General features: G+C 36.6%; 1 protein-coding gene across 1 annotated transcript; it reads right to left on the reverse strand.

Moving 5' to 3' along the window:
- Positions 1-2,112: 2,112 nt before the first annotated feature.
- LOC119794376 (tetratricopeptide repeat protein 31-like) lies at positions 2,113-14,583 on the reverse strand. Its single transcript, XM_038301901.1, has 18 exons — positions 14,402-14,583; positions 14,219-14,241; positions 13,039-13,105; positions 12,748-12,944; positions 12,588-12,668; positions 11,242-11,301; positions 10,532-10,708; positions 9,254-9,421; positions 9,104-9,167; positions 8,932-9,022; positions 8,706-8,847; positions 6,561-6,665; positions 6,302-6,401; positions 5,943-6,186; positions 5,573-5,647; positions 4,490-4,592; positions 2,987-3,102; positions 2,113-2,894 (listed from the first exon to the last, which is right to left on the reverse strand). Exons 1-17 carry the CDS (start codon positions 14,424-14,426, stop codon positions 2,995-2,997), a joined length of 1,830 nt encoding a protein of 609 aa, XP_038157829.1. The 5' UTR covers positions 14,427-14,583; the 3' UTR covers positions 2,113-2,894; positions 2,987-2,994.
- Between the last annotated feature and the right edge of the window lie 346 nt (positions 14,584-14,929).

A 14,929-nucleotide genomic window follows, 5' to 3' on the forward strand; every position in this document is an offset into this window, starting at 1 on the left:
TCTCTTTGCAGATGTAATGGTGCGAAAAATTCCTCTTAAACACAACTGATTCTATATTAATTGATGGGACCTTATTTATACCCAAACACATGGCAGATTTCAACAGGATGGTGAGCCGTTTAAACACGACACCAATAGCAAAGCAGACAGTGCTACTTTTAATTACAATGTTAATACTACTACTACTATGTGTATAGTTCATTAGACGGTTGGGGGGGTTGTATTTCATATGGTGCCCACCCAGATAATGTTGCCTACAGGCCTATTGTTGTGTCTTACGCCATTGAAAGGGAGAGAAGTGAGTTTGACTGATGCAGAGGATTTACTGACTGAACTCCAAAATCTACAATGATGGTTCACCAAAGCTCCTCCAGGAACACATGAGAGGCTGTGTGGTAGAAGACAATAAATCAAGGTAAACGATAACAAGGGCTGAGTGGTGTATTTTGCAATAATCTGTCCTCAGATTAAAAAAAATTATAAGTTTTTACAGATGTTTCTTTCAGGCACACCCAGAGAATCCCGGGAAACTTTATGCTTCAGCTCCAAAGCAAATGATGTGGGCAATTCTGGACGTGTTTCCCTTGACTTTGGACAATAGTGGTGATTATACAGCTCAGGTATTTATTTAAATGTTATCAGCTTTATACAGACAGAAGAAAACAAGTTACCAATGGTTTCTAAATCTCCCAGGCTCCATCTGGACACGGCAGCAGATGACATGGCCCCTGTGGAAACTTTTAAAATTTTGTGCTTCTCTTCATCAGAGAGAAATCAATCTTTCTCCACATTAGACAGCTCTGATGTCTCTGGTTTGGCACCAATAAGCTAACAGCTATAGCCCATGCTTCCCCAGACTCTGCACCTTTTTTAATAGTTTTTCCTTTCACAAAATTCACTATTGTCTCTGGACAAAGGCGATGGAGGTTTGCCAAGGGGCCCTGGGTTTTCTAATGGAACCCAAAACAAAATACAAAAGAAAATCATTTTAGCATGTAAGGTGAGCCACAAGGTTTGCAGACTCCTTACGTAACAGATAAAAACTAAATTTCTATCTTAAAGCTTACTGAAATTTCTAAATAATTGAAGTAAATTGTAGAGGTCAAATGTTAAATTGCTCCAAGGGACAATTTCAGTTAGTCTCTTCTATCAGTAATTGATTTAATGTTGCAAAAACAAATCTTAAGGAGTAAAAATGTCCTAAAATAAGCATTTTACCTTTAATTTCAGCAAATGATCTAATCTAAGGAATTAGTTGTTGTCGTGGGAAAGAAGTATTCAACTATTCATCCTAGTTAAATAAACGGAGATCGATGGATTTCACTCAGTCGGCACATTTATTAATCATCTTTGCAAAGAGAGAACAGTCATCATGGCACAGCATTCTGCTCTGTTCTGGGCAGGGTTCGTCCCCCCCTAGTTACAACAATGGAAAAGCAGTCAGTCATAACAAATTACACACACCTTGCTTAAAAGTAACATGTTATGAATAAACCTTGAGAAAGAATCTGGATTGTTATGGGAAGAAGCTATGTCTGGTCTACAAACAACATTTTGCAGGGAATGGTGTGGCCTTGAGAGAGAAACAGACTAAGTGAAAACTTTTATAGTGAGTAAATATGAATATTAATATATAATTAGAGAAAGATATAAATTTTCCCTCAACAGTTGTTTTGTTTTTTGCCCTTGTATTAAGACAATTAGATTTGATGCCTTTGAAATAAGATTATGTATGGAGTTATTTTTTTGTTTTTGTTAAAGTTTAAAAAAGCAATCTGAAAGGGGGGAATAATCTTGAAAGTAAAATAAATGTGTTTGAGAGATATCTTCACATTGATATTTTTGAGACTGAAGAAAAAGTTTTAAAAAGTTTATTTTGTTAGAAAATAAAAACAAGGTGACTTTTGGAAAATGATTTTCAGGGGAAAAACCTCTTAAAAAGATATATTCACAAAAATTACAGAGTGAAAACATTTTCTCTCCAAAATATACTCCTATCTCAAAATGTAAATCTTTAAGACCTCTATAACTCGTTTGTTTTTGTACTACTGGCTTAAAATGGTTTGCTTTTCAAGTCTCATATCTTCCGATTTAAAGAAGAACAAACTTCAGATGAATAAAGCATATTTAATAATCACATAAGGAAAAGCCACACTTTATATAAAGGTGTAAATGAACATCCTTCAGGTCAACCATTTCTTTAAACCTTACATAGAATGAGAATAATCTACAGCATCTTAGGAAAAAAAAAAAAAAACAGTTCTTCACTTAAACCGGAGGAATAATTAACCTATTCTAATAGTAACAACATGAAGTAAACAGGATATAGATAGTGATTCAGACTGAGTTTTAACAATCCATAAATGTGCATAAGATTAATGCAAAGTACATATCTGTTATAAGCCTGTCTTACTTTTTGAATACATCATAAATAGATACCTGGAACATAACAGTCATGTTATCAACTTGATACTGTGAACTGCTGACTCGCTATAACCAAGTGGGTTCATACATGATCAATACTTAAAGCTGGTGGCACTAAATTGTACAATACACCAACATTTAATTTACTGTATTGAAGACACTCTTCTGCAAAAATACCCTTAAATTAACATTTCAGCCTTAATTTTATAATTTAAACCCAAAGAAGTTAAAGCAATTATAAGTGACAATATTACATAATAAAGAGTTACTTTCTGTAATAATGTAATCCTCTGATGTCTGTGGCTTATTGGTTAATACTTCAGATTTTTCAGGTCGGTGAGTAAAGAGTTTTATTAAGTCATGGCGTTAAGATGGACGGCTTCTGTTGATGTTTGAATCAATTGGTGGTTTCATTGATCTGGATCAACGAGAACTTGTTTCAAACGGCTTTCTTCCCGTCGCCATAATGCCTGTAGTCAGAAGATTGCAAACAAGGAACTGGGTTAATTCGGTTTATTATTAAGACCATTTTAGTCCAACATGTTTATAATACAGCACAAACCTGAGATTCTAATCTTGCAAGTCCCGAGCTCTAAGGGCATACCTGGACATGCCCTTCCCCTGAGGAATCCGGTCTGGGTATCTCACGGCAATGTTTAAACCATGCAGATGATAGCCCTGGAGAAAATAAACAGAGGATGTAAGTAGCTCAGCAAATTGGAGATTTATAGGGAAAGATTATTCCTGAAATGATAATTGTTAAGTGAGGTAGAAAACGGTGTCTATTAGTTGAGAAGAATTCCAGCTTTAAGAGCTCTGAAACCATGATCAAGAGCCCTCCCCTGCATTCCTCGAGTTTAGTCACTCATAAAGCTGAGACAGCATAGACTGTAGGTGGAAAACCATGCAGTTGAAATAACCAAACCCAAATATATTTTGGTTAGATGCTAAGAAACATCTGATCCAACAATGCAGAAGAATTGAAGGCCACCAAAAAGCAGCCACAGGGGGGCGTCTTTGCCACGCTCCACGGATGCAGGGAAGTATGCAAAAGGAGCGCAACAGAGAAAACTGAATTCTGGTTTTTCCATCACCTGTAAGCCAACATAATCACAGCTACCAGAAACACTCCCTTCCAGCTAACGCTGTGCAAGACAGAACCTGGAACAGATGTCCATGATTCAACATGGGATAAAGTTTAACGCAGAAGCAGCCTGAGCTCATCAACAGATAAACAGCTTTATTTGCACACACTTATGTTACGCAACAGTGAGCTCATCAGCAGAGACTGTTTGTATCCTCCATGATAACTTTGGGATTGCATAATTTAGCAATATTTAATGCATTAATTTAAAAAAATAAAAAATAAAAATCTAAATGCTTTAGCTAGGCTGTATTTAAAATTTACAAAAATCAATAAACAGAATTTAAACAACTTTAAAAATGAGAAAAACAAACATGGTGGAGAGCACCAACTTCTTATAAACTAGCTTTTAGTGGCAGTGAAAGATGAGGAGACAGGGGGGAGCATTTTGGCCCGAACAATGCAAAGCCTCACATCACACTTCTTACACATCCTACATCGGCCCTTTACTGACAGAATAAGGAAGGAACCTCTCTCATCATAACAAATCAGCCAGGGGCCTGGAGAATTTTGAATGCTTGATGCTGTTGGTGTGCTTTCTGATCCTGTGGAAGATCATCCTCACTCAGCCTGGGAGTAATTAGGAGGTTTGATACATAAATGGGCAACTATCCCCCAGGTACAGACATTTATTGCTTTATCTGAGCTGATTAAATGTATTTTTTAATCACTCTTAAAGAACAGTTTTATACTAAATTAACCAATTCAATATAACTACGATTAAAAACAACTCCAATCTCACAATACTCAGTTTTCCATTTCGTCTTTTCATTTCATGTATCAGCTAGATGTTTAATGCTGGTTTGAGGTCAAATGACCTTGGATCCCCCCCCCCACCCCAGAATTCCATCCTAAATGACTTTATGAAGAAGTCCACGTTCCTTTAGGACCCTAAGTTCCGCTTGCTGCATTTGTACTTACATGAAACTGTTTGATAGCTTCGTCACAATGCTCCTGTTTAGTAAAATTCACAAAGGCACAGCGTTTGAGAGACAGAAGTTTCACACTAAAGACCGGTCCAGCTCTGCAAAAGAGTAGATAAGAGAACATTAGCAAAGGCTTAAATCTAGTTTAACACGTTTTAAATGTATCCATATGAAGCTGGAAATGGGTCAACGTGATTGGAAAACAGTTCTTCCTCTATGTATGCTCAATCATTTTGTTTTTGCAGTAAAGTATTCAATTAAGCAGTTTTATACCTGCAGATTGGTTCCTGAAAAACAGTTTCGGAGACAATGGATGTTTTCAGATGAGAGTAAGAAAGGCTTTTTCATTTGATAGCCCAATCAACCATTTGTTCTTCAAGGTCTGTTTGTTTTGTGAAATCTTGTTTTAATTGAAGCAGAAAGGTGAAGCTGATATATTCTGCCTGTTTATCTCATCTTTGCAAGGTCTGATAAGCTGTAAATAAGCTACAAGGTTGATTTTTTTTTTTATTTCATTCACAATCAGCTGCCAGAATTCTTTTTTTTCTTTTTTCTAAAGGGATAATGTTAAGTAGCGCTGCTCCAGGCTGGGTAACAGTCTCTCCCTCTCTCAATAGGAGATAAAGAGTGAGGACACTGGATGACCAAGCAGTTTTATTACCAAGCATTTCATCTACGTCTCAATGATTCAGCCAACAGTGACTCCAGATTAATTTCATTAAGAAAGTCAAATGCATTCATCTTTCAAATTAGCTGAAATAAAACTAATTACCAAACTGTTGCCATGGAGACTTGCAATGTATAACTGATGCAGAGTGACTGTCAAGCTTAAGCTGTTCTGATTGTTTTAGCCATAAGCTCAACGAAAGGAGATTTAAAAAAAAGGAAAAAAAAAACATTTAAAAACTAGTTTACCTTTTTTCTAATCATTCAATCTTTTGTGCCTTTCTGTTATTTTTCAGAATAGATGCTTCTTTGTGTCAAATAAAAGCATTTGTTTATATGAAGCATCTTTGTATTCATTAAATAGTTCTCATAACGACCCGTGCCCAGTAAAAGTTTAAATCAAACGTCTTACTTGCTGAACAGCCTGCTAATCATGGCCTCTGTTACTGGGGGGGTCAGGTTTCCCACCCAAACTGGAAACAACTCTCTGTTAAAGAACATAGAACATTAGAACATGTTGTAATGGACATTAAACAGGTCAATATGATTCATTTTAACCACCGTGGTGTGACGTTCAGCTCAGGTTTTTTTTTTTTTTTTTTCTACATTTACAAAAAAAGGCCAAGTCAGCCTTTTAAAACTGGCTTAAAAAAAACAAAAAACGTTAGATATTATTTAGTCTTTAAACAATAAAGTAGGGAAAAACAATAAAATGAAGTTACGGATTCAGACGTCCTAAACAAACAGTGAAAGGTTGTCAGAAGAAGTAAATGAATACTCACGGTGGCGATCTGTTATCACTACTGTTAATCTTCACAGGATGTTTAGAAGTAGACTCTGGTTGATTTTCAACGTAGGGAACAACCTGATGTTGGCCCAAAGGTTTGTAAGGAAGGGGTTTCCTAGAAGCTTCATATGATGGAGCAGAAGCAGCAGGCACAGGGTTTGAATTAGCAGAGAGGACCGGAGAGACTCCTGTGATGTTTGCTACTTGAGCCGGTGGGAGAGGTCCATTTAGAACAGCTCCTAGAACACAAACAGAACCTCTGTTAGTTAATTTGTTCAAAATGATCATAAAACCAAACGTATTAAAGCTACTGTTCATTAGAAACATTAACAGAAGTACAGTGTTGGAACTCACCTTTAGGATGGTGTAATTTGGACAGAACCTCTAAGGCCTTATCTACAGTCCCGTGAATAATTAAAGCATTAGAGCTCTGCTCCCGTGTAAAACCGTAAGCCTGAAGCAAAACAGGAAGAGATCAGCAAAGGCCTGAAGAGAACGATCACAACTTCTACACTGATGCTCTTCAGTCAGTATAAAAGGCAGACTGATGATTTTATTCTTATTGGATCCAAGCTAATCTATGTATAAAATTATAAGGGCTTCAGCTACAAACCATTAGTTGTATAATCTGCACTCGCATTAGCTCCTGGGCAGCCTCTGCATATGAACTGTCCCGTTTCAGGACGTCCCTGAAGGCATCAGCAGCTTCTTCATATCTCTGGAATGAGAAACATATGTATATTTTGACCCAACTTGGAACTAAATCTGAATTGAGAGACACACTGCTCTGTTATCAGCTATTATGTTGAAAGTTTGTCTAAACAGGTCTGAGTAAACGCCACAAGGTCAGCGAGGAGTCAGAACAACCTGAACTGCTTAACAAAACACTGCAATGAACTCAATACTATAAATCTACAACATTAGAAATGCGTTCATACGCAGGAAATTTAGCCTTTTCTGTTTTCTAATCAAACAAAACTGCACAAAACGATGCTATAAACTGTTTGGATGCCCTATTTATTTATATATATATATATATATATATATCTCAAATTTGCTATATCTAGTATTTTAGGTGATTTGCATTTATGACAGAATGATGACAGAAAACAGAGAGGAGCAAGGAAAACGGATCACAGCAACTCAAAGTACTCGGTTATATATTAGTTGAACCTTTTCCTCATTATGTGAGACTACGACAATTAGTGAACACTTCTTACACCAACTCACCCCTGCAGCATAAATATAACATCCAGCGTCAGTTAATAGTTTAACTTGAATGACACTCATGCTGCAAGAGAAAATTATACAGGACTTTAAACTGAGTGTTGCTCAACTTAAAACCGGCTTGAAATCTCTGAAATGGTTCAATATTGATTTTAGTTTGTTTTGGAGGATAAAAATAAACCAAAGAAGGTCTATATCAACAGGACTGGCATATTTCATGAGCTTTCTAGGCTGAAAAGGTGGGAACATAAGATACGACCAAATCAGGTCATTTTAAAATTAAAATTGATCTTTAGTGTCCATTAAACTACTACAGGCCCAGACCAAAGTTTCCGAGGACCTCGTTATTAAAACTATTTTTTTGCTACTTAGCCCAGAATGATACACTAGCCCCCAGATTCCCAGTCACAAGCAAAATGTCATAAATAAGCTGAACCTGCACTGTTCAGTTGGACATTTGAGGACATTCCTCTCTGCTCTATTCTGATTTTGAGTCTTGGATTCCATTTTTATTATTATTATAAGCTTTATGGACGCGGACAGTAAGCTTTAAATTCAATATTATAAAGGATTAAACCACATGAAACCACATGAAACTAAAACTTTTCCAAATGTTGAGTTCTGGATACTGACAGGAGGAAAAAAGTTTCTTCTATCTTGAATGAAAAATATATTTTTTTCCCACTATCTTGGTATAATTACTGCTCTAAGCGGGTTGCTCTGTCAGCTAAAGGCATGTTTCACAGTCTCTATACTCCAGTTAAGAATTAATCGATTACTAAATTAGTTTACAATATTTCAATAATTGATTAATCACAATAATTGTTTAAGCCCTAATTCTTTCAGTCTTTGTTGACGGTGCATTTTCTTAACACACTTGTTCTCCAAGTACATGCCAGTGTAAACATTCTTTTTTAAACATGTGTCATCAATAAGCCGTGTTAATATTCAAAAGCTGATAACGTGAAAGAACAGTACAGTTATTTTCTAAATCTGTATTTAAGTTTTCAGAAAGAGCTGGGCGATTACTTGCATTTACAATATGACAACTTAACAAATTGCAGATGCATCCAGTTTTAGTCACATTGCATTTAAAAAGAGTAACACACTAAATTTCTCCCTCAAATCCTTTAGCTGGCGCCACAAAGCAGCGATGAGACACTTGCAACTAGGGCGCAGGTCTATGCATGATGGAAGAACCTTTTCATCTTAAGATTGCAGTAAAGTAAAGTCTTGCAACAATGGACAAGCCATCTTTTAAGGTCATAAAATATTGAAACCCTGGAGTGAAGCATCTACATGTTTTTGTCCATTGCAATTGAAATCACAATCACAATATTGGTTGAAAATTATGATTGTCTTCCGTTAAATTGTTCAGCCCTAATGTTCAGGATTACGTTGCTTTTTGCAGTCCTGGTTTACTTTGAGGAGGAATTCAGCTCTATTCTCTTCACAGCTGAATTAAGAACATCAGGACTAAACATGAGGACTACATCCTCATCAGGTTTGCGGTTCTGCTAAGAGCATTTACCTTCAGACCTACAAGAGCTCTCCCTTTTCTAAAGAGGCCTTTAACCCATCCTGGAGAGAAGCTCAGAGACAGCTCTGCGTCAGTCAGCGCCTTCTCGTATTCTTGCATCCTCTCAAAGCAGAAGGAACGATTCCCGAACAACCTGCATGAAAAACAGTTCAAATGTTGCATAAAAGGATTCATTATGAACAGAGTATTTCTAAAAAAACATGCAACGTGTTCTTACTTAAACTCTTTTGGGTTGTACTTAATTGCATCTGTGAAATACTTTACAGCCATGGCATAGTCTCCATCACTGGCAAATTTATTTCCAATAACTGGAAGATAAAGAGAAGAAGCACATTATATTTGATCTGAGGGGCATATATTAATTATTGCATCCACACGAGGAAACTTACTTGCAAGATCTGTACTTATTTTAACATTATCTTCTAAAGTGGGAACACTGGCAGCGCTAGAAACCTGTTTACAAGAAGAAAAAAAAAAAACAATCAGCAGGACTCTCCTAAATAACCCCGCTGTGTTCATGTCATCTTTGAGCCACCTACCTTGTACACAGCCTCTTTGCTCTCAGCCGTTTTATCGGGGACACCTTTAGGCTTTTCCTTCTCTGGAGTTTTCCTTTTGTCCTTTTTCTCTGATTTAGGCCTTTGTTCTAACTTACGCTGAGCTATAAGGGCGGCTTTACTCACAAAACTGCTCGTCAAATCCAGTTCCTTAAAAGGGCAAGAACACGAAAGGTTACATTAACTAAAGGATGTTCAAAATAACAAAAAAAAGCAGATAATATACTGATGTTTATCAACCCTAACTCAATGATGGAGATGCTGTCACCTTTTTCTATTTTAGTTTATAATCATAAAGAAAAAGCTCATTAAAATGTGTAATGGCTGATTTAATGTTCATGTGAACGATGCCAATTCCTCATTGAAAGTCAATGAGGATGATGGTTTTCTGCAAGGGGGCCGGGTCTGTTTTAGTTGGACAATTCAGCTGCAATTTCCTGTGTCTGACAGGAAGAGAGACGCGGTTGCAAAGTAAAACATTCGCTATGAGGGAAAATACAAAATAACATCTGTGAACATGAACTCAATGAAACATAAAAAAAAAAGAAGAAATACTTTACCTAAAATAGGACTGAAAAAAAGTTAAAGTAGCAATCCTCTTTTAGCCTTGCAAAAACAAGGAGGGACAGTAGAAAACAGCCTATCACTCTCCTCAAGGGAAAAAAAAAAAACCTTGACAAACTTTGGCACAGAAAACGGATATAGAAAAACTGATCTTCTTAAGCCTCACAAAAAATAAAGTGCAGGTAACCTTATTTTTCTCTCTTTATGAAAAAAAGAAAAACTTCAATAAACTTTCCAGATCTCTCTCTGAGAATCAGCTCTCACAGCCTCAGCCCCATACAAACCACCCCACAACGTTTATCGCTGCGTTTTCCCTTTCTTTTAATATGTTTCCATAACATTTTTACTGTAAAATCTGTTCTGGTTTAAGAGATGCTGTGCGGTGGGGGTGTTTGTATTTATTTTTAATAACTTCATATTCTGTCCGAGTAAAATGTGGGAAATTGTTATAATTTGTGCGGCACAGAGACAGAGAAAAAAAGTCTACACAGATCTATCCCCCCTGCCTAGTCGGAGCCTCTCTACACCCAATGTGACATGGAGAAAAAAATGGACCGGAGATTAAACAGTTGTACGGAACCAGTGTGACCCTTAAGCTGTACGATCGGGACTCGTTATCTCGGTCAGTTTCTGACGTTTCTGTCTTCAAAAAGGTGAATATCAGAACTTTACCAACAGTAGCAAAAGACGTTTTACCTCCTCTGAGACATTTATGGCGTCTTCATCTTCATCACTGGATTCCTGCCCGCTGCTGCTGTCGCTGTCTGTGTCTCTGGCTGCAGCTAAATTCTTCTTCTTTTGATGATTATTAGACGTACTCTCCTCCGATTTAGACGTACTCTCCTCCGATTTAGACTGCTCTCCAACATTTTCCTGCAAAACAAAAATAAAAATAAAAAAATGTTATAAAAAATTTCAAATTTGAGGAATGGGATGTTTTTCAAAGCTTTCATGTATTCATTTGTTTTAATATATTATATCTATTATGGCTGAAACAATCAGATAAATTGCGATTAATTGATTATTGAAATAAATGGCTAATTTAGGATTAGATTCATTGTTAAATGGAGTATAGAGACTCTACAACATGCCTTTAGCTGACAGAGCTACCCACTTAGAGCAGCTACCATATCTAAATTGTAATAAAAAAAAGTAAACATTTTGCATTTAAGATAAAAAATACTTTCGTCTGTCATGTTCTTACCAGAATTCCTCAAGTGGAAACGTTTTAATTTAACCCAGTTTAATTTCGTGAAAAAAAAAAAATCTTCTTTAAGGAACCTTTGACTACCAGATTATTAATCAATTAAAGCAAAAAAAAAAAAAAAGAAAAAAGAAAACACAGATCGACAGATGAATCAATTTGCAAAACAAGCATTGATCACAGCCTCAATGTTGATCCTCACCTCTTCGGTTTTTGCAGGGTTTTGTTTCTCCTTCTCCATTTGTTTTCTTTGCTTCCGTTTCTGTTGAGACAGCAATAAAACTACAATATGAGCAATAAAAACATGATGGGGATGAATAATAAGTTACTTCCCCATGCTCCTTTTTAGACTCCCTTCATTAAATAGACATGTTTTTATTAAAAATTATCCTACTAGCTTTTTTCTTTTACCCTATAGACCTAAAACATGGTTTGATGAACAGATTGACACCTCAATAGTTCGGATCAATGCATCTATTAGCTTGTAGCTTATTTCCCTGAATGTATTTCGGGTCAAAAGTTTCTGCGCCATTTCTATGGATGTGTCGTGAACCGGATCCATGTTGAATGAGTCTAACAATACATACCCCAGGGTTCCTACAGCATAAGGCAAGTTAAATTCAAGTCTTTTTAAGACTTTTTAATGCCACTTGAAATAAAAATTTAAGACCAAATTCATAAGAAACACAAGACAACCCTGCTTGCGACAACTTAACCCAAAGGTTTATTTTAACATAAACCATTGCACTGTTTCAAATTTTGAAAAGCTTCCCATACACGAAGAAAGCTAAAAACACACCAATGACAGATATATTTTAACAATTATTTTACAGAATTCACAAACTTTGTTTTAGCAGGGAAGAAAACAAATCAGTTTTAAAGCCACAACATATCCAGTGCTAAGTCTTTTTTGCAGCTATTTTTCTTTGTATCGTTTTCTTAGTATGTCTGATTTGGTGATAAGTGGAGGTGTTGCAGAGAAAAGGGTGGAACAAAACCGAGAAATACCGGCTGTTTCTCGGTAACTCCATTTTGAAGCTTTGTGTTTCGCGCATCGCATGTGACTCCACTGCCTTAATTCCCATCGTTCCGAGCTTGAATCGCTTCTTGCACAAAATCTACTGTGCCTCATGTATGTTCCCTGGTTTTAGCCATGGAGAAAACTCTTGGCTGTCGCCAATTTTGGTTACATTTATACTTGTTCATATTTTCCAGACAAAAAGTTGATGGTGCATCCCCCAAATGTCCCGGCCGCAACAACGCTTTTATTGGTTCCGATATCGGGACGGAACCAACAATGGAGAGTCGTTATTTTTTTTTTATTTATTTTAAAACTTAAAATATTTTGAGGAATTCAATGCCTTTTAAGACTTTTTAAGGACCCGCGGGAACCCTGTACCCATAAGTGTATTATTAATTTAAATTATGTCAAACTATAATATGTAACACAATGCTGAGTTCATGCCAATTAACATGAATATGTTGCTTTTTTTGTACATATTGTTTTAAATCCTTTCCACTCCTTCTTTTGAAGAAATAAACACTCACCTGTTTCTTAAGCCGTTTTTTCTCAGCCTTTTCTTTGCTCTTTTTAGTTTCTTGCAATAATCTGGCTTTTCGTTCAGAATCCTGAAGCAGCAGAAGAAAAATACTCGGGTCAAACCAATATTCTTTTAACTTTTCAAACACGTGGATTATTTGGACTCACCGTCTCCCAAACTGTGTAAGCTGGTGGACTGGGTGTTCCACGAATTGAAGAGTAGAATTGCAAAGGGGGCTCAGATCGAAAGGCCCCCCTGGCGCGGCCTCTTATTAATCTATCGTCAACAAAAGTTTCGTCTAATTTCGGACGGTGGGCCCAGCTTTCACAGTCATCCAGATCTATATCTGGATCATACTCCACGCCTGTTGGAAACAAGAATATTTCATTAACACATTCAACACACCAAATTGTTGAAGAATACGAGGTGTACGCCTCGTCGTTAAAGTATTCCCTTACCCAGAAGGCCACATGTTATTATCCTCTGCATATGAGGCTGGTTCCCAAATAAACCCACAACCTTTTGCTAAATGATAGGAGAGAGAAGAACACGCGAGCCGTTTTACAAATCAGCAGCTCTGGCCAGCATCTCGTGATGTAAAAAGTAAATTAAGCCCTGAAGGCTAACTGAACCTCTGCCTTAGTCTATATTTTGATGCTGTGGGAAGGAGCTATTCTGCAGCAGTCTTAAGTTTCACTTGCCTTTACCCAGGAAAACGCAACTCATTTAATTCACACCAGGAGATAAGCCCTGTTTATTGCAAGAGACTATAAACTCTCATGTTAGAAAGCAAACAGATTTCAACAGTATTCTTAGCAATAAATCCATCACTACAAAGAGTTTAGAGCCAGATCTTAATATTAAGTTGCTGACTTGTCTACAGCTATTACAGTAGAAAGTGGTGAAACAATAATTTGAACAGCATAATATCATTTTTGAGGTTACCAACCTCAATAGTGTTTTTCCTCAACAGTGAGAGATCTACTACAATAGTATCTATTCTGTAGGGCTAGAAATAAACCATCAACACTGCTTTTAAAGTAACAAACTGAGCGAAAGTTATAGATTGCATCTCAGGGTACAGAGATGGTGAATAAAGACATGGCAAATGCATTTTGCTACTTAGCAGTTCAGGGGAAGTGGTGGTATGTAAACAAACCATGAAAATAAGTAGGAATCTTTTTTAAGGGTTCATTATGTTTAATGCAGCAAGCTTTCTGCTTGAAAAAAATAGCTGCATTTCAAAGAATTGGTGATAGTTCTATCTAAAAAGAAAAACTTCACCAAACGTATCTGCCCCTTTAAAAGATATAAACTTCCAGCAGAGAATGAGTCTTTTCTAATACCAATTCTCATGCTAATGGTCAATACAAAATTGCCAAAAAAGGCATAAGTTAAACTTTTTCATGTAATTCTTAGGGAGGGATAGGCGTAAAATAGTTAATCGTTCAGATCAATGTGTAAAGTAATCATGTGAAGTTGATTTTTTTTTAAACCCAGATAAAGAATTGATCCAAGGCCAGATCTGAGGGGAAATTCAGGACAGCAGCCGTTATTTTCAGGACCTTTCCCAGCTTCTAAAGCAAACACACTCCATTAGCTTCAACTACGAACATAAGAAAAAGCCAGACTACTTACCATCATATAGAAATCTGTAATCTCTACAAAAAAAGAACAGAAATGAACAGAATTGAGTAATTAAAAACGTTTTAAGTCCTTTATCATTACACAACAGTTACTTCGGCTATCCGAGCCAATTAGCTTGTTAGCTCCACTAGCCACCAACTTCTATACAAGTCAAAACGAGCTTTTTTTTCTTACCGGTTTCTTCGTCAAACGCCTGCATGTTTCGTACAACACACCGAACGCCAACGTATTAAACACTTATATTTAAATAAACAGCTTATAAAATTATATTAGCGCCACGTTCAGCAGACTCTAACTTTAGCTGTGTTTTTCGTCTGCGCGCGCCCTGACTAGTGAAGCCGCTGCGTTCTTTGAGCAGGAAGCGGATGTGCGTCAACCGGCGTCATCGCTTCAACCAATGGGCGGTTCGGATTTGTTCCAACATCCGGTTCAGCGCTTTGTTAAACGGCCTTATTACATCAAATATCGAAAAAAAACAACAGTATGGAGCACCAACTCTGCCAACTAAGTAAATGTTCAATAAATAAATAGGCATACAATTATTTGCCCCCCAAAACACAATCAAATAAATGTTTATTTATTTATAAATGTTTATTGTATTTTTGCGGGCAATTCATTGAATGCATATTTATTTATTGCGCATTTATTTATTTCTGTATTTATTTTTAAATATGGCAGAGTTAGTCCTCCATACAGCAGCAC

The sequence above is a fragment of the Cyprinodon tularosa genome, unplaced genomic scaffold, assembly GCF_016077235.1.
Source record: "Cyprinodon tularosa strain WSP-4 unplaced genomic scaffold, ASM1607723v1 ctg477, whole genome shotgun sequence".
NCBI lineage: Eukaryota > Metazoa > Chordata > Actinopteri > Cyprinodontiformes > Cyprinodontidae > Cyprinodon > Cyprinodon tularosa.